Source organism: Coptis chinensis, chromosome 4 (assembly GCF_015680905.1).
Source record: "Coptis chinensis isolate HL-2020 chromosome 4, ASM1568090v1, whole genome shotgun sequence".
NCBI classification, from domain to species: domain Eukaryota; kingdom Viridiplantae; phylum Streptophyta; class Magnoliopsida; order Ranunculales; family Ranunculaceae; genus Coptis; species Coptis chinensis.
Genome location: NC_141459.1, coordinates 106,365,144 through 106,383,898, shown reverse-complemented (window position 1 = coordinate 106,383,898; position 18,755 = coordinate 106,365,144). Strand labels below are relative to the sequence as shown.

Sequence of the window (18,755 nt, the reverse complement as noted above, 5' to 3'; positions counted from 1 at the left end):
CTGCTGACGTGTCCAATATCTCCCCCATAGTCTAAATATCCGAAATTCAACACCAAGCTTGAAATATTTTCCTTTTTCTGCAATTGTGCCTCTTTAGCCTCATTCCCACTTTTTACGTTCCTTAACCCCGTAATAGATAGGCTTCTTTTTAGAAAATTGAGATTTCCTAGTTCCCCAATCACGGACCCTTTGCTGCTTCCATCACTCACAACAAACTTACTTAATGTTCGAAGCTGACTCAATCTCTCAATGCCTCCTCGCGGATAATACTTTAGGTTCCAAGTGTATTCAACTTCCAGATGTCTTAGGTTAGAAAGCTCCCCAATTCCTTCTGGCAGTTTGCAAAGACTTTTACACCAGTTAAGCTTCAATGTTTGTAAATTAACTAGACTTCTCACTGTCTCAGGCAATTCCTTCACTCCTGTATACGACAAATCAAGGTACCGAAGATGTGATAATCTACTCACTTCACTTGGAAGTACTTCAAAGTCATGATTACTATATTTATAACTCAAGTCCAAAGTCCTGAGACATGTCAACTGGTGTAATGCAGAAGGTACCGACCTGGTTTTTTTTCCTACTAACAGCGTGCGTAACTTCTTCGCTTCATAGATAGATGGATTCTCTACATCATCAACTGTCAAATGACGAATCTTGTGACTGCTAATTTTCTCATTATTCACCAAAACAGAGCAATCAGCTTTTGTGAGGAACTCGGCAAAGTCATGTACGAGATCATGCATCTTGCATTCAACAATGTTTCCATCATCGTCTTTCTCAAAATCTTGGAAGAATGAACGCATCGCCAGAGCATCAAAATACTCCACACCAACCCTCTCTAGCTCTCTTGCTCCATCAGAGCCGAGATAACCTTGAGCCATCCATAGCTTCACCAACTGATCCTTCCCTATGTTGTGGTCTTTTGGGAAGATTGCACAGTACATAAAGCATCGTTTCAAAACTGACGGCAAAGCGTGATAGCTCAACATAAGAGCAGGTAAAAAACCTGTTTCTTGTGTTTTCCAAATGTCACTTTCTAATACACCCATCCAATCTTCTTTTGCTTGTTTGCATCGCATTAGACTTGCTAATGTCTTGACAGCTAGTGGAACACCTTTGCATTTCTTCGTGAGTTCTTGTCCAATTCCCTTCAGTCTTTCACAATCTTCTTCCGATCTTTCCGAAAAAGCTATTTGTCTGAATATGTGCCAACAATCATCTTCTGACAATTCTACCAGTCTGTGTGTATAAGTTGAGCCGATCTTCTTCGCAACTACCTCGTTACGTGTGGTGACGATGATTTTGCTTCCTAGCTCACCCCCATTCAGAGATAACTTCAATGGCTCCCAACAGTTGGAATCTTCTGTCCAAACATCATCTAGCACGAGCAAAAACCGTTTTCCCTTTACTGAGTTGCACAAATGCTGATGTAGAAGTTCCCACCCAACCACTTTTGGTCGCTCCCCAGTAGCTTGTTCAATGATTTCTCTGGCAACCCTTTCACGATCAAAAGGTTCAGAAACACAAACCCATATTTTCAGCTTAAAGGTGGTCGCGATAGTTTCTTCGTTATACACTAGCTGCGCAAGAGTTGTCTTACCGAACCCGCCAGTTCCAACTATTGACAAGATAGGTGTACGGACCTGAGTTTCTTGTTGACTAGTCTCACATAGCAACTTGCTGAGTATCTCTTGTTTGTCCTGATCCCGACCGAATATCTCCGATACATCCACAACAGAGCTAGTGAGTTGTGGAGGTTCCTTGTGACCATGACTCTGAACGAGGCCTAGTTGATCCTTGCTGAGAGCAATTGCATCTAGTCCTTCTCTTATGCCTTTAATCCTATGAGCAATGTCGTGGCGTACACCAAGATGTTTAAAGCAAGCACACAGAGATAACAAGTAGGAACGCACCCTGTTGGAAACATGAGAGCCATTAGCATAAATGAGATTTCGTGTGTTCCATTCATCCAAAACATCATCTGCATCATACATCACATCTTTGAGCTGTCCCAACCAAAGCTTAACTGCATTCTCCTGTATTTCCTTCTTTTCAGCGTCTTCAAGTACCGCTTTGATCAAAGTGAGATGAATGTGGACGTTATTTAATTCTTCACGAACGCCAACCACTAACCTCACCTCCTGTTCAACTTCATTTCGGATGAATGAGGTCAACTGATCCAGGACAACAGAAAGTATCGCTTCAGCCATTTTTTTTATTGATCAACAAAGAAGAAATGAGATACAAAGAAGCTTAGGCTGCTCTAGTAGATTTTGAAGTGTGAAGACTAATAATGGGATAGGAAGACGAAATCAAGGAAAGATACACTGGAGTCAAGTATGCAATGTGAACCATCCAAGCCAAATGAATTATTGATATTAGGTGAACATGCATGTGGATGCAATGAAAATACGTGTCTGATAATAGCGCGATGATGTTTTCTAATTTGTTGGTTTCTTGTTCATTGCGATGGTTTTAACTGTAACTCTATTTTGGTAAGTGCCGATGTTTTCTAAACTTTCAATCACATTACGCGTAAAATGTTGACATTTCCTACTACATTCAAAATGCCCAAACAAATGTATGATAATTATTTTTTAGGCCAGAGTAAAAAAAAAACAAAAAAACAAGGTAATTAAGGGTCTACTTGTCTTTTGGATTTGTCTACTCCTGTTTTTTTCGATGATTTTTTGATTTATCTACTACTCAAGGAAGCCTTTATTTGGTAATGCAATGAGCTAGTAGTTACTATACTTTTGGATGATTGCTTTTAACCATGTAATTGCCTCATGGTGAATTGGTGAGTGAACAAGTACTGGTGCCTGGTGGTCAGGACAGGGGCCAATTTTATGAAATTTATTATCTTCATTCCTATATATATGCAGATTATTGGACTCACAATCTTATGATAAATCAACAGGCCGTGGCTTCATATTGTAAGAAGTCAAACGACAGAATCGTGCAACATATCAAGCTCGTTGTATCAGTTCATTTTCTTTTGCATACTGTCCTACAGTAAGGAAAGTAAAGCTAAGGCAAACATTGGAATGGACTATGAAGGGCGATACCACACATTGATGAGAATAAACTGTGTACTATGTGTTCATTCATATTAGGATCACAAAGAATCCACAAAGTATAGAAACTTTAGCACAAGATAGTGTAGAGTATAGTACAGTTATCAGCCCATTAAATAAAAGCCGCCAAAACAAAGATGGTTCTATTCAAAGCAGAGAATCCATCAAACATAGCTGTCCAGCATCATCTCCGTAGTAACCACAAGATATTTCTCGTGATTCATGCTGGCTTGATTCATTAAGCAACAAAGGCAACAAAGGTTGAAATTCGTTTTCAGCAAGTTATTCCATGCAACAGATGAAAGAACATCAGAGTAAGAGCAATACGTTCCATGCAACAGATGAAAGAACATCTGCAATACGTCTGTGAAGTGGCAACTCTGGTCTGCTGGGAAAAGTACCACTGTATTTTAACCTTAGTAGCCAGAAATAATAGAAATGAAAAAATCAAATCAAATTTCATTCATATCACCCGAAATGGGATATTGTTTGGATTTGTTACAGATGATATTTTCAAACATAAACACCCCACACTCGACAAATGGGCTTATAATGGTACACTTTCATAACTTCACTTCACTGCCAACAAACCGAAATCACAATAGAAACCAATCACCCCATCTAAAATCACACATTTCACACTATACAAAATACACAACAAAGGAATAAACAAAAGAACAAAACCAGATCAAAGCCTCTATCCATGATTAGCATCTATTGTGGTGCCTGACCTGGCTTGTGAAATCCGGTTGGCATAAATAGTCACCAATCGCAGCTGCGTACTGTTAAGCCCTTCCAAATATGGTAGGAATGACTTCCCAAGCATGATGTAGATGTCGACAAGACAAAAAACCACAGTCTGTGCCATGCAAAAGTTTAAAAAAATCAAGATAACAGATAATAAGACAACAGATATGCAAAGGACCAACACTTCCATGTGTCTAAAATTCAATAACAGAACTCAAAACTCAAGTAAACTGACAACACAGGTAATTCTTATCTATACATCTAGGAAATGACATAGCACACCTCACAGGAAACTCCTGGTATCAGGAAGTCCCCATTTGAAGGGCAAATGTTGTGTTATCTTAAAGAAGGTTAGATCTGGTTCTGGGATCAAGTGATCCATTCTCATTAAACTATGACCTTAAATCTTAACAGAAGAGGCTAAGGTCCAATCACATTTCAAGATTAAGTAAATGAAGAGTCACTTCCCACTCTTTATGGGTTTTTGTCTGTCCTCGAATGTGCATTGAACAAAATGAACTCGCTAAACACTTCCCCATATTAAGCAAAATGTTACAAATCAATGAGAACGAGTACCTTACGAACATCTGCACTCTGATTTCCAAAAGCATCAAAAAGAGCAGGCAGAAACGAAGACAATTGTGCCATAAGTTCTTCCTGTGAGAGTCGGCCAACTAACTGAAAAACATGTCAAAAGAAAACAGAAAAATAACAATATCACAAACCAAATGCTGAAAAGTTTCTCCGACTCCAAAACTCGAGCTAGAACAATTGGATCAGGATCTAACGATATCTGAATTAAGTTGCGACATTAACTCATCAACTGCCAAAGCACTATAAGATAAACACCAAAGTCATCATGCTGAAGAAGCTATGACACCATACCATTTTTCCCTGACAAGATTATGGCAATACAGTCGGTCTATCTCTATGGTCGTCCATCACGGCCTGCTTGCACTCAACCACTTGGGATTTATCCATGACTTCAAATTGAAAAAGTTATCCATTTATGAAGTAAGGAAGCTAAATTTCCTTAGTGTGGTAATGCTAGTGATGGGACGACTAGTACATGTAAAGTGGAGAAAAACTAAGCTTTGTTACTGCTACCAATTGCAAAATTGTAAGTACAAAGAAACCTTTGGATGATGATACCAGAGGTCTTGGGCTGGAACCCCACCAGTATCGAAGAGTTACTGATATCATTTAAAACAGGTTTGCCCATCCAAAAAAAAAGCTCTAAGCTGCAAGTATCGTCTGACAGTGCATATCACGTGATATGCATGTATGTGAAGTCAACGTTAGACGTTATTGGATTTTTTAAGCATTAACTCATATAATTAACTGAACCAATCAGCCAAAAAGAGAGAGGGAGCAAAGTTTTATGAGTAAGTTGTATGTGATTCTTGGATGAAGTCCTTAAAGTGATAGGACTTTTTCTTTATCAGTAAAAGTGATAGGACTTTTGGTGTGTGAGTCTGTGCAATCTCTACAAAATAAGGCCCTTTGTCACATCTAACTTTATAGTAAATTGAATCAAATAACCAAAACAACACGGCAACATACTCTAATGATCTCTCATATAAATACCTTTGTCAAACAATTGATACAAGTCACAAGAGTCTTCTCATCTTCGCTTACTAATAAAGGAACAATAACCTGCAAAGTTAATAAAAGGGGTAAATTGGAGCAAAGGAAAAATTTATCAAACAAAGGCAAAGGCACACTGTAAGCAGTAAACGAAAACAAATATATTATATATGATGGGAAAACTGAAAAGCTTGATACTACAAAAGTGAAATTGAGGGATAGTGTGTACACACAGAGGCATTGGCATGTGACAGAAATTATGTACTTTTCAGATTAATTTAAGGTCATAACTTGTGATCCACGAGATCTATCAAATAACAAATTCAAAACAACAATTTTGTTTATTTCTAAAAGGCATGTGATGTGTTTAAAAGCACAAAAGCATGCCCTGGAGGCACAAGGGTTGTAGAAAATATGATTTGACCTATCGGGTCGGCTGGGACTGACGTGAGCACTGGCAACCACTAGTGTGTAAACACACACTGCAACAGGTATTTAAGGACTTGTTACACACTGTGCTGCAAGCATTTTTGGGTATCTACATTGAGTCCTTTGCATAATGAACGAAGGCGTGCAACCACCCTTCTGTTCAGCATTCAGTGATCAGAGGCTACATTCAGACATACATATATATGACAAACGGAATCAACACAAATATTAAAAAACTTGTATACAACATAATTTTTCTCAATTGACTTACAGTTAAACATCTGAATGGATCATACTGACATAATACAATGGTCAAACATCGCTCTGCTTCACTAGAAACCTGAACAAAAAGAGATTTGTCAAAGTATGATTTAAGTATTAAAATCATAGGGAAGTATCCCAGGAAAAACATACCTTGGCTACCATATCCTTGTTAACATGAAGTAATTTTTCTAGCACAACCTCAACAGAATCGTCCATGGAATCTTTCTGAAAGTATCAAGAATAACAGTATATTTAGGATTAATAGTCTTGTGAAAACAACTTTTGCAAATGAACATAATTAATCCAGCACCGGATCTGGAAAAAACAACAGACCTGATTGGTGAGCATTTCAACTAACAATGAAAGTGCAAGTTCTCTGATCGAGGAATCAGGATCATCCAGCACCTCCAATACAACTGTGAGAATCTGGTTGAAATACTGCCCACAGACGGCCTAAATAATATTAGTAAGAAATGTAATGATTAAATAGTATGTGCTGATAAGTACGTTCAGGTCACAAAGAATATTTGTTGCTCTTGAAAAACCATGGACTCCGAAGAAAAATTAATGATAACCAAAAGAGAAGGAATACGAGAAAATTCTAGAGATTCCAAAAGAACTTGAGAGCTGGACACTTAAGAGTCTATGTAATCCGTATCTAAGTTCCAGAACCATCATAAACTGACACTTCTAAATAATATAAGTTCCTACTATTTGATACGTCTCTATAGCATTAAAAGGGTAATGTTGACAACCAATGCATTTAAGAACCTCTTAAGACGCTGTACACATATATTATATTGTTTCAACTGTAATGTAATCATGTACCAATATGTTTTTATATCCGTCCTTAAGGAGATGAGGTTTCATGATCATGTGTGTAACTGTGATACAATTATGTTGCAAGTTGAATCTTCTATGAGGTAAGTCTTTATGAGGGTTGATTACTCTTGTAGCTCCTTCCCCACAAGCAATCTATTTTACACCCCCCCCAGTTCCTACATTCTAGATAAGTGGAATCACGTAGCATTAAATTGCTCAATAATATCTCGCCAGTCATAAGAAGCTTCAAAGATATTGATTCTGGAGCAGAATTCGTTAGGTATTTGGAATGGGGATATCAATCTTGGACTGGTAACACAATGAAGTAAATTCCTCTAAACACCAACAACAGACACATGACGAGCGAATATCTATCTTCTACACAGGATTCAATTCTACCTATGGAGATTATGAAGAGGAAAACAGAAGTAATGAACTCAAGCACTGAAGATTTCGGATGAAAAAGAAAGAAAGAACCGAAACAGGAGAAAAATACATTGAATAGAAGATTTGCGTAACGGCGTAGCCTGGTAATAAAAAAGAACTACCATAAAATCAGAACAGTGCTTGAATGCAAGGAAATGGTACCTTGCTCCAGACTAATTGATCATTAGCCACTGAAAGATCAATCAGCTGCTGAAGTGCAACACGCTTGCTAACACTTTCATTCTCATCGCTGCCATTGCAAATCTGCACATAAATACAAAACATGATTCCAGACAGGAGTTTTCCAAACAAGTGATGAGTTTCACATATTCTCATGTACAAGAGCAAATAGCATTTCTCTAAGAATATATTTCTAGCTTGATATTTTCAGGTCTTACCTGATGCAGAATTTGAGGGATGCTAGTCCCTACGTCTGGAGTGGAACTGGTCTTGGTAACTGTTAGATTCTCATGATTAAGGTCCAGTTCTGAACTTCCGTTACCAAGCGTTAATACTGGAACTTCTCCATGACCAGAGCTCCCCATTCCATTAACGTCTAGTCTTGGAGTTGATAATGACCTCTCTAAACCCATGACTGGATCAGTATTTTCCAGATGGGTTGTCCACAATCCCATATTTTCAACCACACCATTCACATTTGATGTCAGGTCCATGCTTTTGGAAGTAACAACCTCCGGATAATAACTAGAATCAAGACCCTGATATAACTGATCCCGAGTATCATCTGAACCTTCATGCCCAATAGAGCCTGTGATCAGAGTCGATTCCTGCATGGAATTCCACTTCCTTCCACCTTCACTATCGACGGAACCAGCAGAATACCTTCCGAAAAATTGACTTTTCTTTGATGCTCCTGCATATCCTTCTTCTGAAGAAGTTCCTACAACATCAGACTGGTCGAAAAAAGATTTAGAACGTTGTCGCTCTCTTCTGTTCTGCAAAAAGTTCATGAGGTCGACCTCTATACGAGGCGTGAACTGTTTAAGCGCTCGTCTCAAGGAATTTTGTTCTTCAACTGACAGACTAAGAATGAAATTCAGGACAGATGCTGAATCGAAATGGGAATAAACCGCTATGATGCTCGTTATAGCTGCTTCCTTCAGTTTTGTATTCTTGTCGTGGACCAAAGGTGCCAACTTAGCAAGCCACAATTTCAGGATGCCACTGTTACCAGAACTTTCAGAATTTATTGAGTTCTTGTTGAAGGAGTTGATAGCAAACTCAATAACAGCCAACTTCGCCTTTGGTGAACGTTGCTCATCAAGAGAACGAAGCAAAGCAGGAAGGAGAGAATCTATACCATAGGTCTTACTCACAGTTTCTAGAGTTGTTGAGCAAGACTGGCGAACTAACTCTTTTTGGTCGATTAACCTTGAAAAAACATGAGGCAGGATCCTTTCGATATAACTTTCAAAAGGCTTTCTGCAAGAAGGAATCATCTCAGCAAGTGTTGAAAGAGCTGCCTGTGCAACTTTATGGTGAGGATCATCTAAGTGTTTGAAAAACAACTTCATAACCTTCTCGAAACTCTGTGTAATTTCTTGGACACCTTTTGGTCCTTGCTGCAGCAAAGTCCGGAGATAATTAAAAGCAGAAACTCTGGCAGACCAGTCAGAACTAGAGCTCAAACCCTCCATCAAAGCATCATTAAGAGACACTGGACCCTCCATGTAACTTGGCATTTCACCAACTGCAAGTTGGCTATCATCAAAACTATTTCTATTGTTAGCAGATACCCGTCCAGTCACATGTTTTCTCAAAAGCGGCCTCTGGAAATTGGGGATAAAATTGTTTTGTGAATCCCTGAAACAGGGATCTTTATAAGGTGTGTCTAGATACTGCCTATCCATATGTGTGTTTAAATATCTTCTGTTGATCCTCATATCAGTATTTTCTTCAATGTGACTCCCATCCTGCAGTCTCTCAGAAGTTCTCTTGGCAGTATATGATGAAAAAGGTTCAGTTGACAGGCTGCTGCGGTAGGAAAACTTGCTGGGATCTTTGGAAGCATGAACCTGAGCACTGATAAGATCGGATGTTATTAAACCACTGCTCTGACTACTACCTCTAGAAATATTGGAGGCAGTTGAATCTGCCAATACTGAATCCATGAGATGGCTTGAAGAAGGAACAGCAAGAGGAAATGGTGGATCACGAGCTGATGGAGTGTCAACTCCTGCACTAGGGGAACAGTGATTAAAGCTTAGACATTAAAGAAATGGTTAATAAATCCATAATGCAGTAAATTGTTAAAATAAAGTTCTGTATGGATAAACTTATTCAGAATGAATAATTACTGTGTAATATTAAGTATGTAGTTGAGCTGAAACATTCCGTACCAAGGTCCAAGCTAGTCGATCGCAAAGGCTTGTCAGAGATATCCAAACCTCTCAGCATGCTTTCAATAGCACTAACTTTTTGTTTACTTGCATGCAGCACACTTTCGAGACTTCTCTCAGTACCTTTTCCTAAAGATTTTGCTTGCGATAAAACAAGACCAGAAGAGAGAGGTGTTCCTGACGGTAGAGTTGCACTCCTGTCCATTGCAACAATTGCAGAAGTTCCGTACCCAGGTACATTAGAAGTAGGTGTTTGGGATGGAGTACGCAATGATTGCACCCCTCTATCACGAAGTGAAGGAGAAGCATATCTCCTGTGGACACCACCTTCTTCTTCATTTATAACCTATACGGAAATGCATCAACATCAAGTACAAGTACTAAGTTTTCATATCATCAATAAGGGATCCCATGAATAGATGGAAACAAATACCCTTTGAATGACAGGATCAAAAGATGAGAATAGACGCCTGGAACGTTCTGGCCAAGTTTTTGTAAACATCCGATAACAAGTTCTCGCAGTTGATCGCACCTGCAAAGTTTCATTTCCCACTAGGTTTATATTAACTGACAAACTAAAATATCTACTTTCCCCAGTAAATAATTGCCACAAATATTTTATTCATTGGCATCTTTTCTACCGTAAAAGAAGATGTAATTCAAATTTTTAAATGTGTAATTAAGTCAATAGCTAAATGCCAAGGAAGCAAAAACAACCAACTATAAACCAAAATACTTGTCTTTACTTATTTTACGTAGGTAAAGCTTCACTAACTGTTGAATTCACATTAAATCACCAGGATCTTTATTTCTAACTAATTTATCAGCAGAAAACGTGTTCAAAAAAGACCCACATGCAAAAGGGAAAAATAAAATGAATGAAAAGCTTTAAGACCAAAATTTAAAGGTGTTAACAAACTTGGTTTTCTTAACCAAGTCGTGTACATAAATGTGTGCACACTCATTTCCACAAAACGTGGATTTATGACATTGAAAGATATATAAAATCCTATTCAACTGCATGTGCATTCGTCTCTCCCTAAGACACACTCCGATAGTCTTAGTTAGAATTCAAAATTCTCATATAAAATTGTAGTCATAACCCATCAACCAAAAAAATAATACCTCACTCATTGCATCTGCTACACAGCACTTTATTAGATCTTCATAAAGATCTGCCGCTCGTTGTATTTCTGGTGCATCTGCCCAGTACTCGAGTATCAGAAGTGCATAGTCACAACACCTGCAGCATAAAATGTAATTATTTATTAATTAAAAATAAATAAATAAAACCTTCCACCTGAAACAAGAGGCACAGATAAATATACCTGGCACGGAGCACTGCATTGCGGTCATTTTTAGCACAATCAGCAATTGAGGGATAACACGCAGCGCAACTTTGCAGTTACGCAACATCTGAAATATGAATATTATTTTATCAAAAATAGCATACATATAGATTAAAAGAAATTAGAAAATTATAGAACCAATTTAGTAGTACCGTCTTTATGCAGTTGTCTGCAGACTCAGCAATCACAAGTACAGTTATGACGACAAGCTTGAAAAGAACCTGAAAGTAAGATGATAATGTCAGTGGAAGCAATAGCAGAAAGAGAGAATTTGTCCAAGAAAAGGTGAACTTACTGGAATGAACATCTCAGCACATGCCTCAAAATCTCCCAGAAGCTCCTTCGATAATAAGCACAACAGATGGCAAGCCTACAGTGAGAAAACGATAAAAAGGTTTGTTGGTTGAAAAAATGGTTCAAATCATTTTCAATACACCTGATCAAGTAATTTAAGTTGACAGATTTAAGTGTGGTGAGAAGACACATAACTCTAATGCAGATGTTTTGTTTGCCTTTCAAGGTGCTAACAGACACAAGAATGTTCTTGTTCAAGAAATGAGCAGTAATGAACTTGGATTAAAAGAATGCATTTTACATGGTATAGAGTATAGATAACATCAGACTATAATCTGACTCCCTTAGAGCCATTATGATCCTTGGAGATAGACAAGAACCCCGATGGTATTGGGCGAAAACCTAAAACCCCTTCAAGCATCTATCAAGATTCTATTGGACAGGATTCAAGAGGTAGAAGTAGCTCAAGTCTTGATGCATCCTAGAGTTAATCATTCCCAAATTAGTTACTATTAATATTAGTATTTTTAGGGATTTTTGGGAATTGAATCTAATTAGTGTTTTCGAGTATTTTAGGCTATTTCTATTTTTGGGGTTATTTAAACTATGAATTTAATGTTTCTATTTTTGAGGTTATTTTAACTACGAATTTAATGTTTCTATTTTGATTAGAATTGGTTTTAGACTAGGTTTCTACTTTGGAAGTTGTAGAAAGTTAAAATTTGAGTTGTAGGCCTTTGGCCATAGATAGTTATAGTTGATGAATAGTAAAGTTTGAGTGTTAGAGAAAGGTTTTCTCAGGTGTTCTTCGCGAGGAACAAGGTTGTCAATCCCCAAAATCGACATAGACTTTGGTATTAGGTTCTAAAGTCATATCTCATGCCTACAGGAATCAAATAAGTGTGGAGACTACTTAGCATCTATTAGTATAGATAAGGTATGTGTAATGTACTTTTGTGCTCCCTTTTATGCAAACTTTGTCTGTTCTTACACGGGAAGACAAACATGGAACTGTAACTTTGTATTTATATAAGTTAATACAGGTTAGGATCTGCCTAACCCTAAGCTATTTCTAAATAACCATAACTAGCTTAAAATTACCTTCACCAAATCAAACATAATGTCAATACATTCCCAGCAGCAGCAGCCACACAAATTGTAAAATAATCATGACGATAATGATGAGGATGGGAACAACAACAATAATAATAAAATAATGTTGATGATTATGATGATGCCAACGCCAATAAGGTGTAAACACATATCCCAAAATTTGCAGCATACCTGCTTTACTACACTAGAACGTCGATCGGAAAGTTGAATGCTGAGGGGTGGAACAAGTTGCTTCAAAAGTGAAAGAAAAGAGGGATAATCTGTGGCACCTGATAAAGGAATATATCAAACACAATAAATTTCTTCTGAAAATAAAATATCCCCATGTGTGTCCTCGTGTGTGTGCACAATGCGCTCATATTCTAGAGTCTAGACCATCGTGATAGAGAACTGTACTGTAAACTCTATCATAAAAAGATTGGAGATGTAATTTTTGTCAGAGTAGAAGAGACTATTTTCAGAAGATATAAAAGCATTAAAAATAAGGGAATAATTCAATGACATAATTACAGAAGTCTCACATCAGCTTTAAATATTCATATAATTCAGCAAAATTTTGATGTATAAAGTTTAAAGTAGAGGCTGAATTCAAAAGATATTCCAGAAGATGAAATGTAAATATATAATAATATACGGACCTCCAAATACAAGACCTTCAACTCTTTGCATCGCAGCAATCCGGATAGACCAATCTTTTTCTGGTACTAGAGTAGACGCAATTTTCTCAAATTCCCTGATTAGCTCTTTTTCAGAATATATTGTAACAGCGTCTATAGGTTTTTCTGTGACGTCACTTTCTCCTGTAGGAAAAAAAGACTGAACTCCCTCAGCGAAAAGGATTGAGAAGTAGACACAAAAGCAAATGGATTACAAAAATTAGTAATAAAGTAAAGAGAAGCATTCCCAGTTATTCCTGTTCCAAATAGTATGTTCATATACCTAGCAAAACATATAAAGAAAGCAGTAGTAAAAGTCCAAGAGATGGGCTGTTAATGTGGATAGGAGCAAAGGGAAGTTGTTGAAGTTGGTGGATGAGAAGAATCAATGCCAGGTAAAGGAGGAGGTGGATGGGATCATAACAGAAGACAATCAAGATTTTGATGACCTGGAAGACTATGAGGAAGAGGGTAGACTCAACTTTAAATGCTCCAAAGAGATCAAAAGTGAGGAAGAGGGAGAGAGTGGCTATGAGAGTTGATGGAGGAGGATTAGTGTAAGGGAAAAGGGTGGCTTGGAGGGTGATGCCCTGGAAGTTGATCGGTCAGCCTGGTGGCTCTTTCTGGGATGCCAAATTTTTTTTCTTTCTTTTCTTTTCGTTTTTGTCTATTTGTTGTATATGGTCTACATCTCCGTGCTTGCATTGCTTTTTCTTTCTTTGGGTTCTTTCGTTGTAAACTAGTATCATGTTCCTAAGAGGCTAAGAAAAACTTGTGTTTCTTATGCGATCATGCATGTCCTGCCTCTTTCTTATATACAGTTAACTAGCTAATCCTAACACATTGACAAAAGTGTTGTTATTTTTAACCACAAAATATCTCATTTAGTAATGCAACATCATACTTAATTATACCAATAACAAAATTTTAACAATGAGATCCTTTAAAATATTAGCATAGATAATTCAATTTTATCGAAAAATATTAATATATTAAGTTATTAACATACAATGACTACATTAGACAATTATAGTGATAAAAAGAATAAATCGAAGTAGACTTTTTGTAACCAATTTAATTTGAAAAAAAAAAGAAGTAACAACTATGCTCTTTCTTAGAGATAAAGTACCTAAACTATGTAGAAGATTAGGGGTAAAGTTGAAAAGTTAAAAGTGAGATGTCTTATATTGCAGTTTGTCTTTTCTTGAAGTGAATGTCAAAAGTACCCTTCATTAAGTGACTTACACTTTAAGTTTAAGGGTAAAGTTGTCACTTCAGTTTCTTTGTCTTAGGTTATTAGTTTCTAGCTAAAGTGACAGAGGAGCCAAAAATACACTTCACTAAAACTCGCCTACATTTTAAAGATACTCCTGAATAGGATACCATCCACCTCAAGTTTGTGGGAGTTCTTACCACAGACCTGGGTTCAAAAACCAACTGAGCATGTGTGAGAGTGTCTGTAAGCATGTATATTTTGTACGAACTGTCTGGAACCAAAGTCCCACCACAAAAACATGATAGGCTAATAGCAAGGACAGAACCACCAGTTACTAGCAGATTTTATAAAAGCAAAGCAACAAACGAAGAAGAGGGAACAAAGAAACTAATAGTAAAGTCGCAACAAAGTTACCTCCAGTGAGAGAGATTTCACGTGTAAGGCTTTTATTCTTCGGACTGCTCTTTTTGTGGCTAAGACTTGCAGACTTCATCTCCCCTGGCAAAAAATGACCTGCAGCCCCATTTGAAGATCGAATCTTTGGTTCAATTTTTTCCAATCTAGCATTGATATCTTTGACCTGAAATTCAAAATCTGAACAGAATTAATAACACCACAGGCAGGGTATAATAAAGTTTATTCTCTCATGAAAGGACAATCCTATGCTTAAAACCAGCAGAAGCAAGTTGAACAGTGATGATCACCATAGATGAGGGAAGATGGTGACGCTGCAACTCTTCTCGAAATTGAGGTCCAACTTGTGCATACATTTCCTGAAGAGCAAAAAAAAACAGATGGTCAAATAAAATACGCCCACAAACCCAGTTTTATAGTAGTAAGAACATGCAACCTTTCAATCAATAAGAGATGTTAAGTCCATACACATCTAGAGAACTTAGAGAACAACTTTGTAACTTTACTTATGTAAATTTCAACTTAATTAAAAGACAAAGCAAAGACACAAAGGCTGTCTGGTGTCATCTTATAATGAGATAGTCAAACACATAAAGGGTAGGAAGCAGGAAAAAAAATGTAAGTTACTCTACACTCATTGCACTTTGCTGGCGAATCCACAAACCAACTGCTTGAACGTAATTGAAATTAGTAGGTACAAGACTCCCTTGGTTGCCAAGGGCCATGCTCAGGCTTGAGTAACATTCCGGAACAAATAACTTTTATCCTATTATAAATACAGTAGTTTTTTTTATTCTTGGATTGAACATAAGTAGTTTGTTCTTAACATTCTTGTCGTGCGCTGGATGTAAGTCATAACTAATAACTTCAGAGTTGAAATAACTAATAACTTCAGAGTTGAAAGTATTGGAGATTGCCGACATGAATCTCTCACATATGTAGGATGCTTTGTATCTTCTACATTGGTTACCTTTTACTTGAAATTGATTAATTCTTTTGGGTCGGCAAATTTATAATTTGATAAGATACACAACGAATGTCAAGGGAACCTACGGATAAAACATAAACGAACGAGGTATAGAAAACAATACAATCAAGCAAAGTCCTCATCAGATTACTCCCTCGCCTAGGGTTTACTAGTAATTTTATAGTTTTAGATCAAAAGAAAAAAAATATATATATAATGAGAAAAAAGGGCACGAGATATTTCAACTCAACAGGGATGAATAGATCTTATTAGTACTGTTCAAAATAACTAATCACTACAGTAATCTAGTTCTTCAAACAACCATTTCCACATCACTCACCTCGATACAAAATACTGCTGCTTCTCTTACACTGTGATTTGAGTCATTCAGCATCTGCAAAATCTGATAATACAAAAAAACTATATAAACATAGATACACAAATGTAATAAGCATTTAAAATTCATTTTTGTAGACGATATGAATGAGCTTCATGCCTCTCCTCATCGGTATTTTACGTGACATTGATTCAAGAAGCAAAAATTACTAAGGGATCAGTTGTTGGTTGGGTCAAGACCGATCTTCGTGACCAATTCCCTTCCAACTTGTCAATCTGGGATGGTGTGTTCATTTCATGTATGAAAAGAAAAACACTTTATTTGCAGGGTTATTTTACTATTTTCATTCATTTGAAACAGGTTTTAACAGTGGTAGAGAATCCAGGGAGAATCTTTAAAACGGCCATCAGATTTAATCACCTATTTCCTCCACCGTCGCAGATGATAATACTGTTTCTGATAATACCATAGAAAAATATATCCTAGTCCAGAGATTCACCTACTATTCCCCATTATAAAATCCACTCCTTTGGAAATAATATACAAGCCCACCAATCCATATTGTCCTACATTGGTGAATGAGAAAAAATGTATACCTTGTAACTTTATAAAGCCACTAATTATAATGATGCCCATGATAACCTCAAGCTGACAGTTGACAGTAGTTTATCAAAAGTTTGATACAAAATCGAGAAGTTACTTACAGGAGGAAGTATAACTCTCTGAAGGGGAAGCTCTGTAGAAGCAAATAGACCGATTGCCGACGTGACAGTCCGTGCAAACTCTTCGCGGACTCTCCAACTTTTGTGCATCCAGGCATAAGATCCGGCTCTTTCAACAATAATTGTTGGTGAAGAAACCTATATCATAAAATGTACTTTAGTCCCAACTTTAACATTTCCATTTCAACGTATACAAATGCATCACAATTTTATCATCTAAGGATAAACAAAAGTAAAGATACTACATTCATTTTCCTCTCTTGAACACTCAAACAAACTGTGCTCGACAATCATCACCATAAATCATTTCCCCCCTTTTCCAGGTAATTTCACAATAAATAAGACTGAAAGCACATGTTCTAAAAACAACGGCATTATTTCCACAACATCTATGCTACATGCCTACAATCACTACACTGGCTCGCGGATCACACACAAAATGGACATGGCATTTCAAGTGAACATTTCAACATATACAAATGCATCACAATTTTATCATCTAAGGATAAACAGAAGTAAAGATACTATATTCATTTTCCTCTCAAACAAACTGTGCTAGACAATCATCACCATAAATCATTTCCCCCCCTTTTCCAGGTGATTTCACAATAAATAAGACTTAAAGCACATGCCTACCACCACTACACTGGCACGCGTATCACACTCAAAATGGACATGGCATTTCTAATGAACATTTCAACAGATTGGCATCCAACCCACGGTCAAAAACTGCGAAATTAACAAGTTGTTCACTAAATCCAATGTACCCTTGATTCAAAACAAAACGTGCAAGTAATAATAACTAGAAAGCCACTATCTTTCCATAAATCCAGCTTGATATAACTAATTACCCAAACACAAATGTATCAAAAACACAACAACCAAATCGAACCAAGTAAAAAAAAAAAAAAATTACCTCCATAAGTGTGAGAAGCAATCTTCTTGCAGCATCCCTAACAGGTTGTTTACCATCACCCAACCTTTCAACAACAGCAGGAACAAGAGAATTGAAATGGAGTTTAAAATGTTCACCAGACAAAACAGAAGCAGAAGCTAAAGCTTGTAAAACTCCTTGAGAAACTCTATAATTATTATTATCTTTTAAAAGATCTAAACAACAATCTACTAATAAAGTCACTTCATTTGATGTTAGTGATTTTCTAGATGCTTCTAGAAGTGAATAAAGCCTTTCTACTCCTGCCATTCTTTCTTTCGTGTCTTTTGAACGCGACATCTCCAATGCTTCTTCCATTTTTTTTTTTTTTTTTAGATCCGAGTGGAGAGAATTTTTTTTTTTGTGGAGTGAAGAAATGAGACTGGTCCTGCTTTTTTTTTTTTTTTTTAGAGAGAGTAAAGTTTGGGGACCAATTGATTATTAGTTTAGTTTAAGGCCCAAAATATCACCGATATATTTAATATATCACTGATATATATTAGTATCTTGCGTGTGGAGTGGAGAGTGGAAGGAACTGAGCTGAGAAAAGAGTTGGGTGAAGAAGTAAAAAGTAGTTGGGTGAAGAAGGAATGAGAGAGAAGTTGATGACAGAAACCAACCAACTTGGTTTTTGTTCGCATATCTCCCTTCTGCCAAGATAGTTCGCTCCGCTCACTTGATTAACCGAATATTAATTTTTTTTTCCCGATATATATCGCAATTTCCTATATAATGATATATATCGACTGATATATATAATATATCCGATATAAATTATTGATTTTAACCAAATATTATTGACTTTGACCGATATAATGACAATATTTTCAATATAATTGACGATATTTATAATATATCAATATACAAAACAAATTTTGACTTGTAAAAATATTTATATATATCTCCAATATTTCCGATATATTTAATATATATCGGATATATTCAATATATATCGGTTGGTTTTAAGTACATTGAAATATTCACCAAATTCGATATTTTGGGCCTTGGTTTAGTTTAGTTGCTAATTACTATGTTTACCCC

General features: G+C 36.7%; 2 protein-coding genes across 2 annotated transcripts; both read right to left on the bottom strand.

Moving 5' to 3' along the window:
• Positions 1 to 249: 249 nt before the first annotated feature.
• Positions 250 to 2,508, bottom strand: LOC147506690 (putative disease resistance protein RGA3). The gene is made up of 2 exons (XM_086558741.1): positions 565 to 2,508; positions 250 to 421 (listed from the first exon to the last, which is right to left on the bottom strand). Exons 1-2 carry the CDS (start codon positions 2,208 to 2,210, stop codon positions 403 to 405), a joined length of 1,665 nt encoding a protein of 554 aa, XP_086414867.1. The 5' UTR covers positions 2,211 to 2,508; the 3' UTR covers positions 250 to 402.
• A 1,008-nt stretch (positions 2,509 to 3,516) lies between these two features.
• On the bottom strand, positions 3,517 to 18,127 carry CLASP (CLIP-associated protein). The gene is given in 22 exon segments (XM_086558740.1): positions 3,517 to 3,936; positions 4,401 to 4,502; positions 5,412 to 5,480; positions 6,112 to 6,180; positions 6,255 to 6,329; positions 6,438 to 6,542; positions 7,515 to 7,616; positions 7,751 to 9,549; positions 9,713 to 10,058; positions 10,146 to 10,244; positions 10,838 to 10,955; positions 11,041 to 11,089; positions 11,092 to 11,128; positions 11,214 to 11,282; positions 11,357 to 11,431; positions 12,640 to 12,737; positions 13,107 to 13,268; positions 14,755 to 14,920; positions 15,045 to 15,113; positions 16,062 to 16,124; positions 16,763 to 16,918; positions 17,697 to 18,127. Coding segments are annotated over 22 exon segments (4,326 nt in total). The 5' UTR covers positions 18,033 to 18,127; the 3' UTR covers positions 3,517 to 3,774.
• Positions 18,128 to 18,755: the final 628 nt, after the last annotated feature.

Excerpts from the sequence above, each read along its gene's own strand:
- LOC147506690 (XM_086558741.1), bottom strand. The coding sequence starts at position 2,210 with ATGGCTGAAGCGATACTTTCTGTTGTCCTGGATCAGTTGACCTCATTC.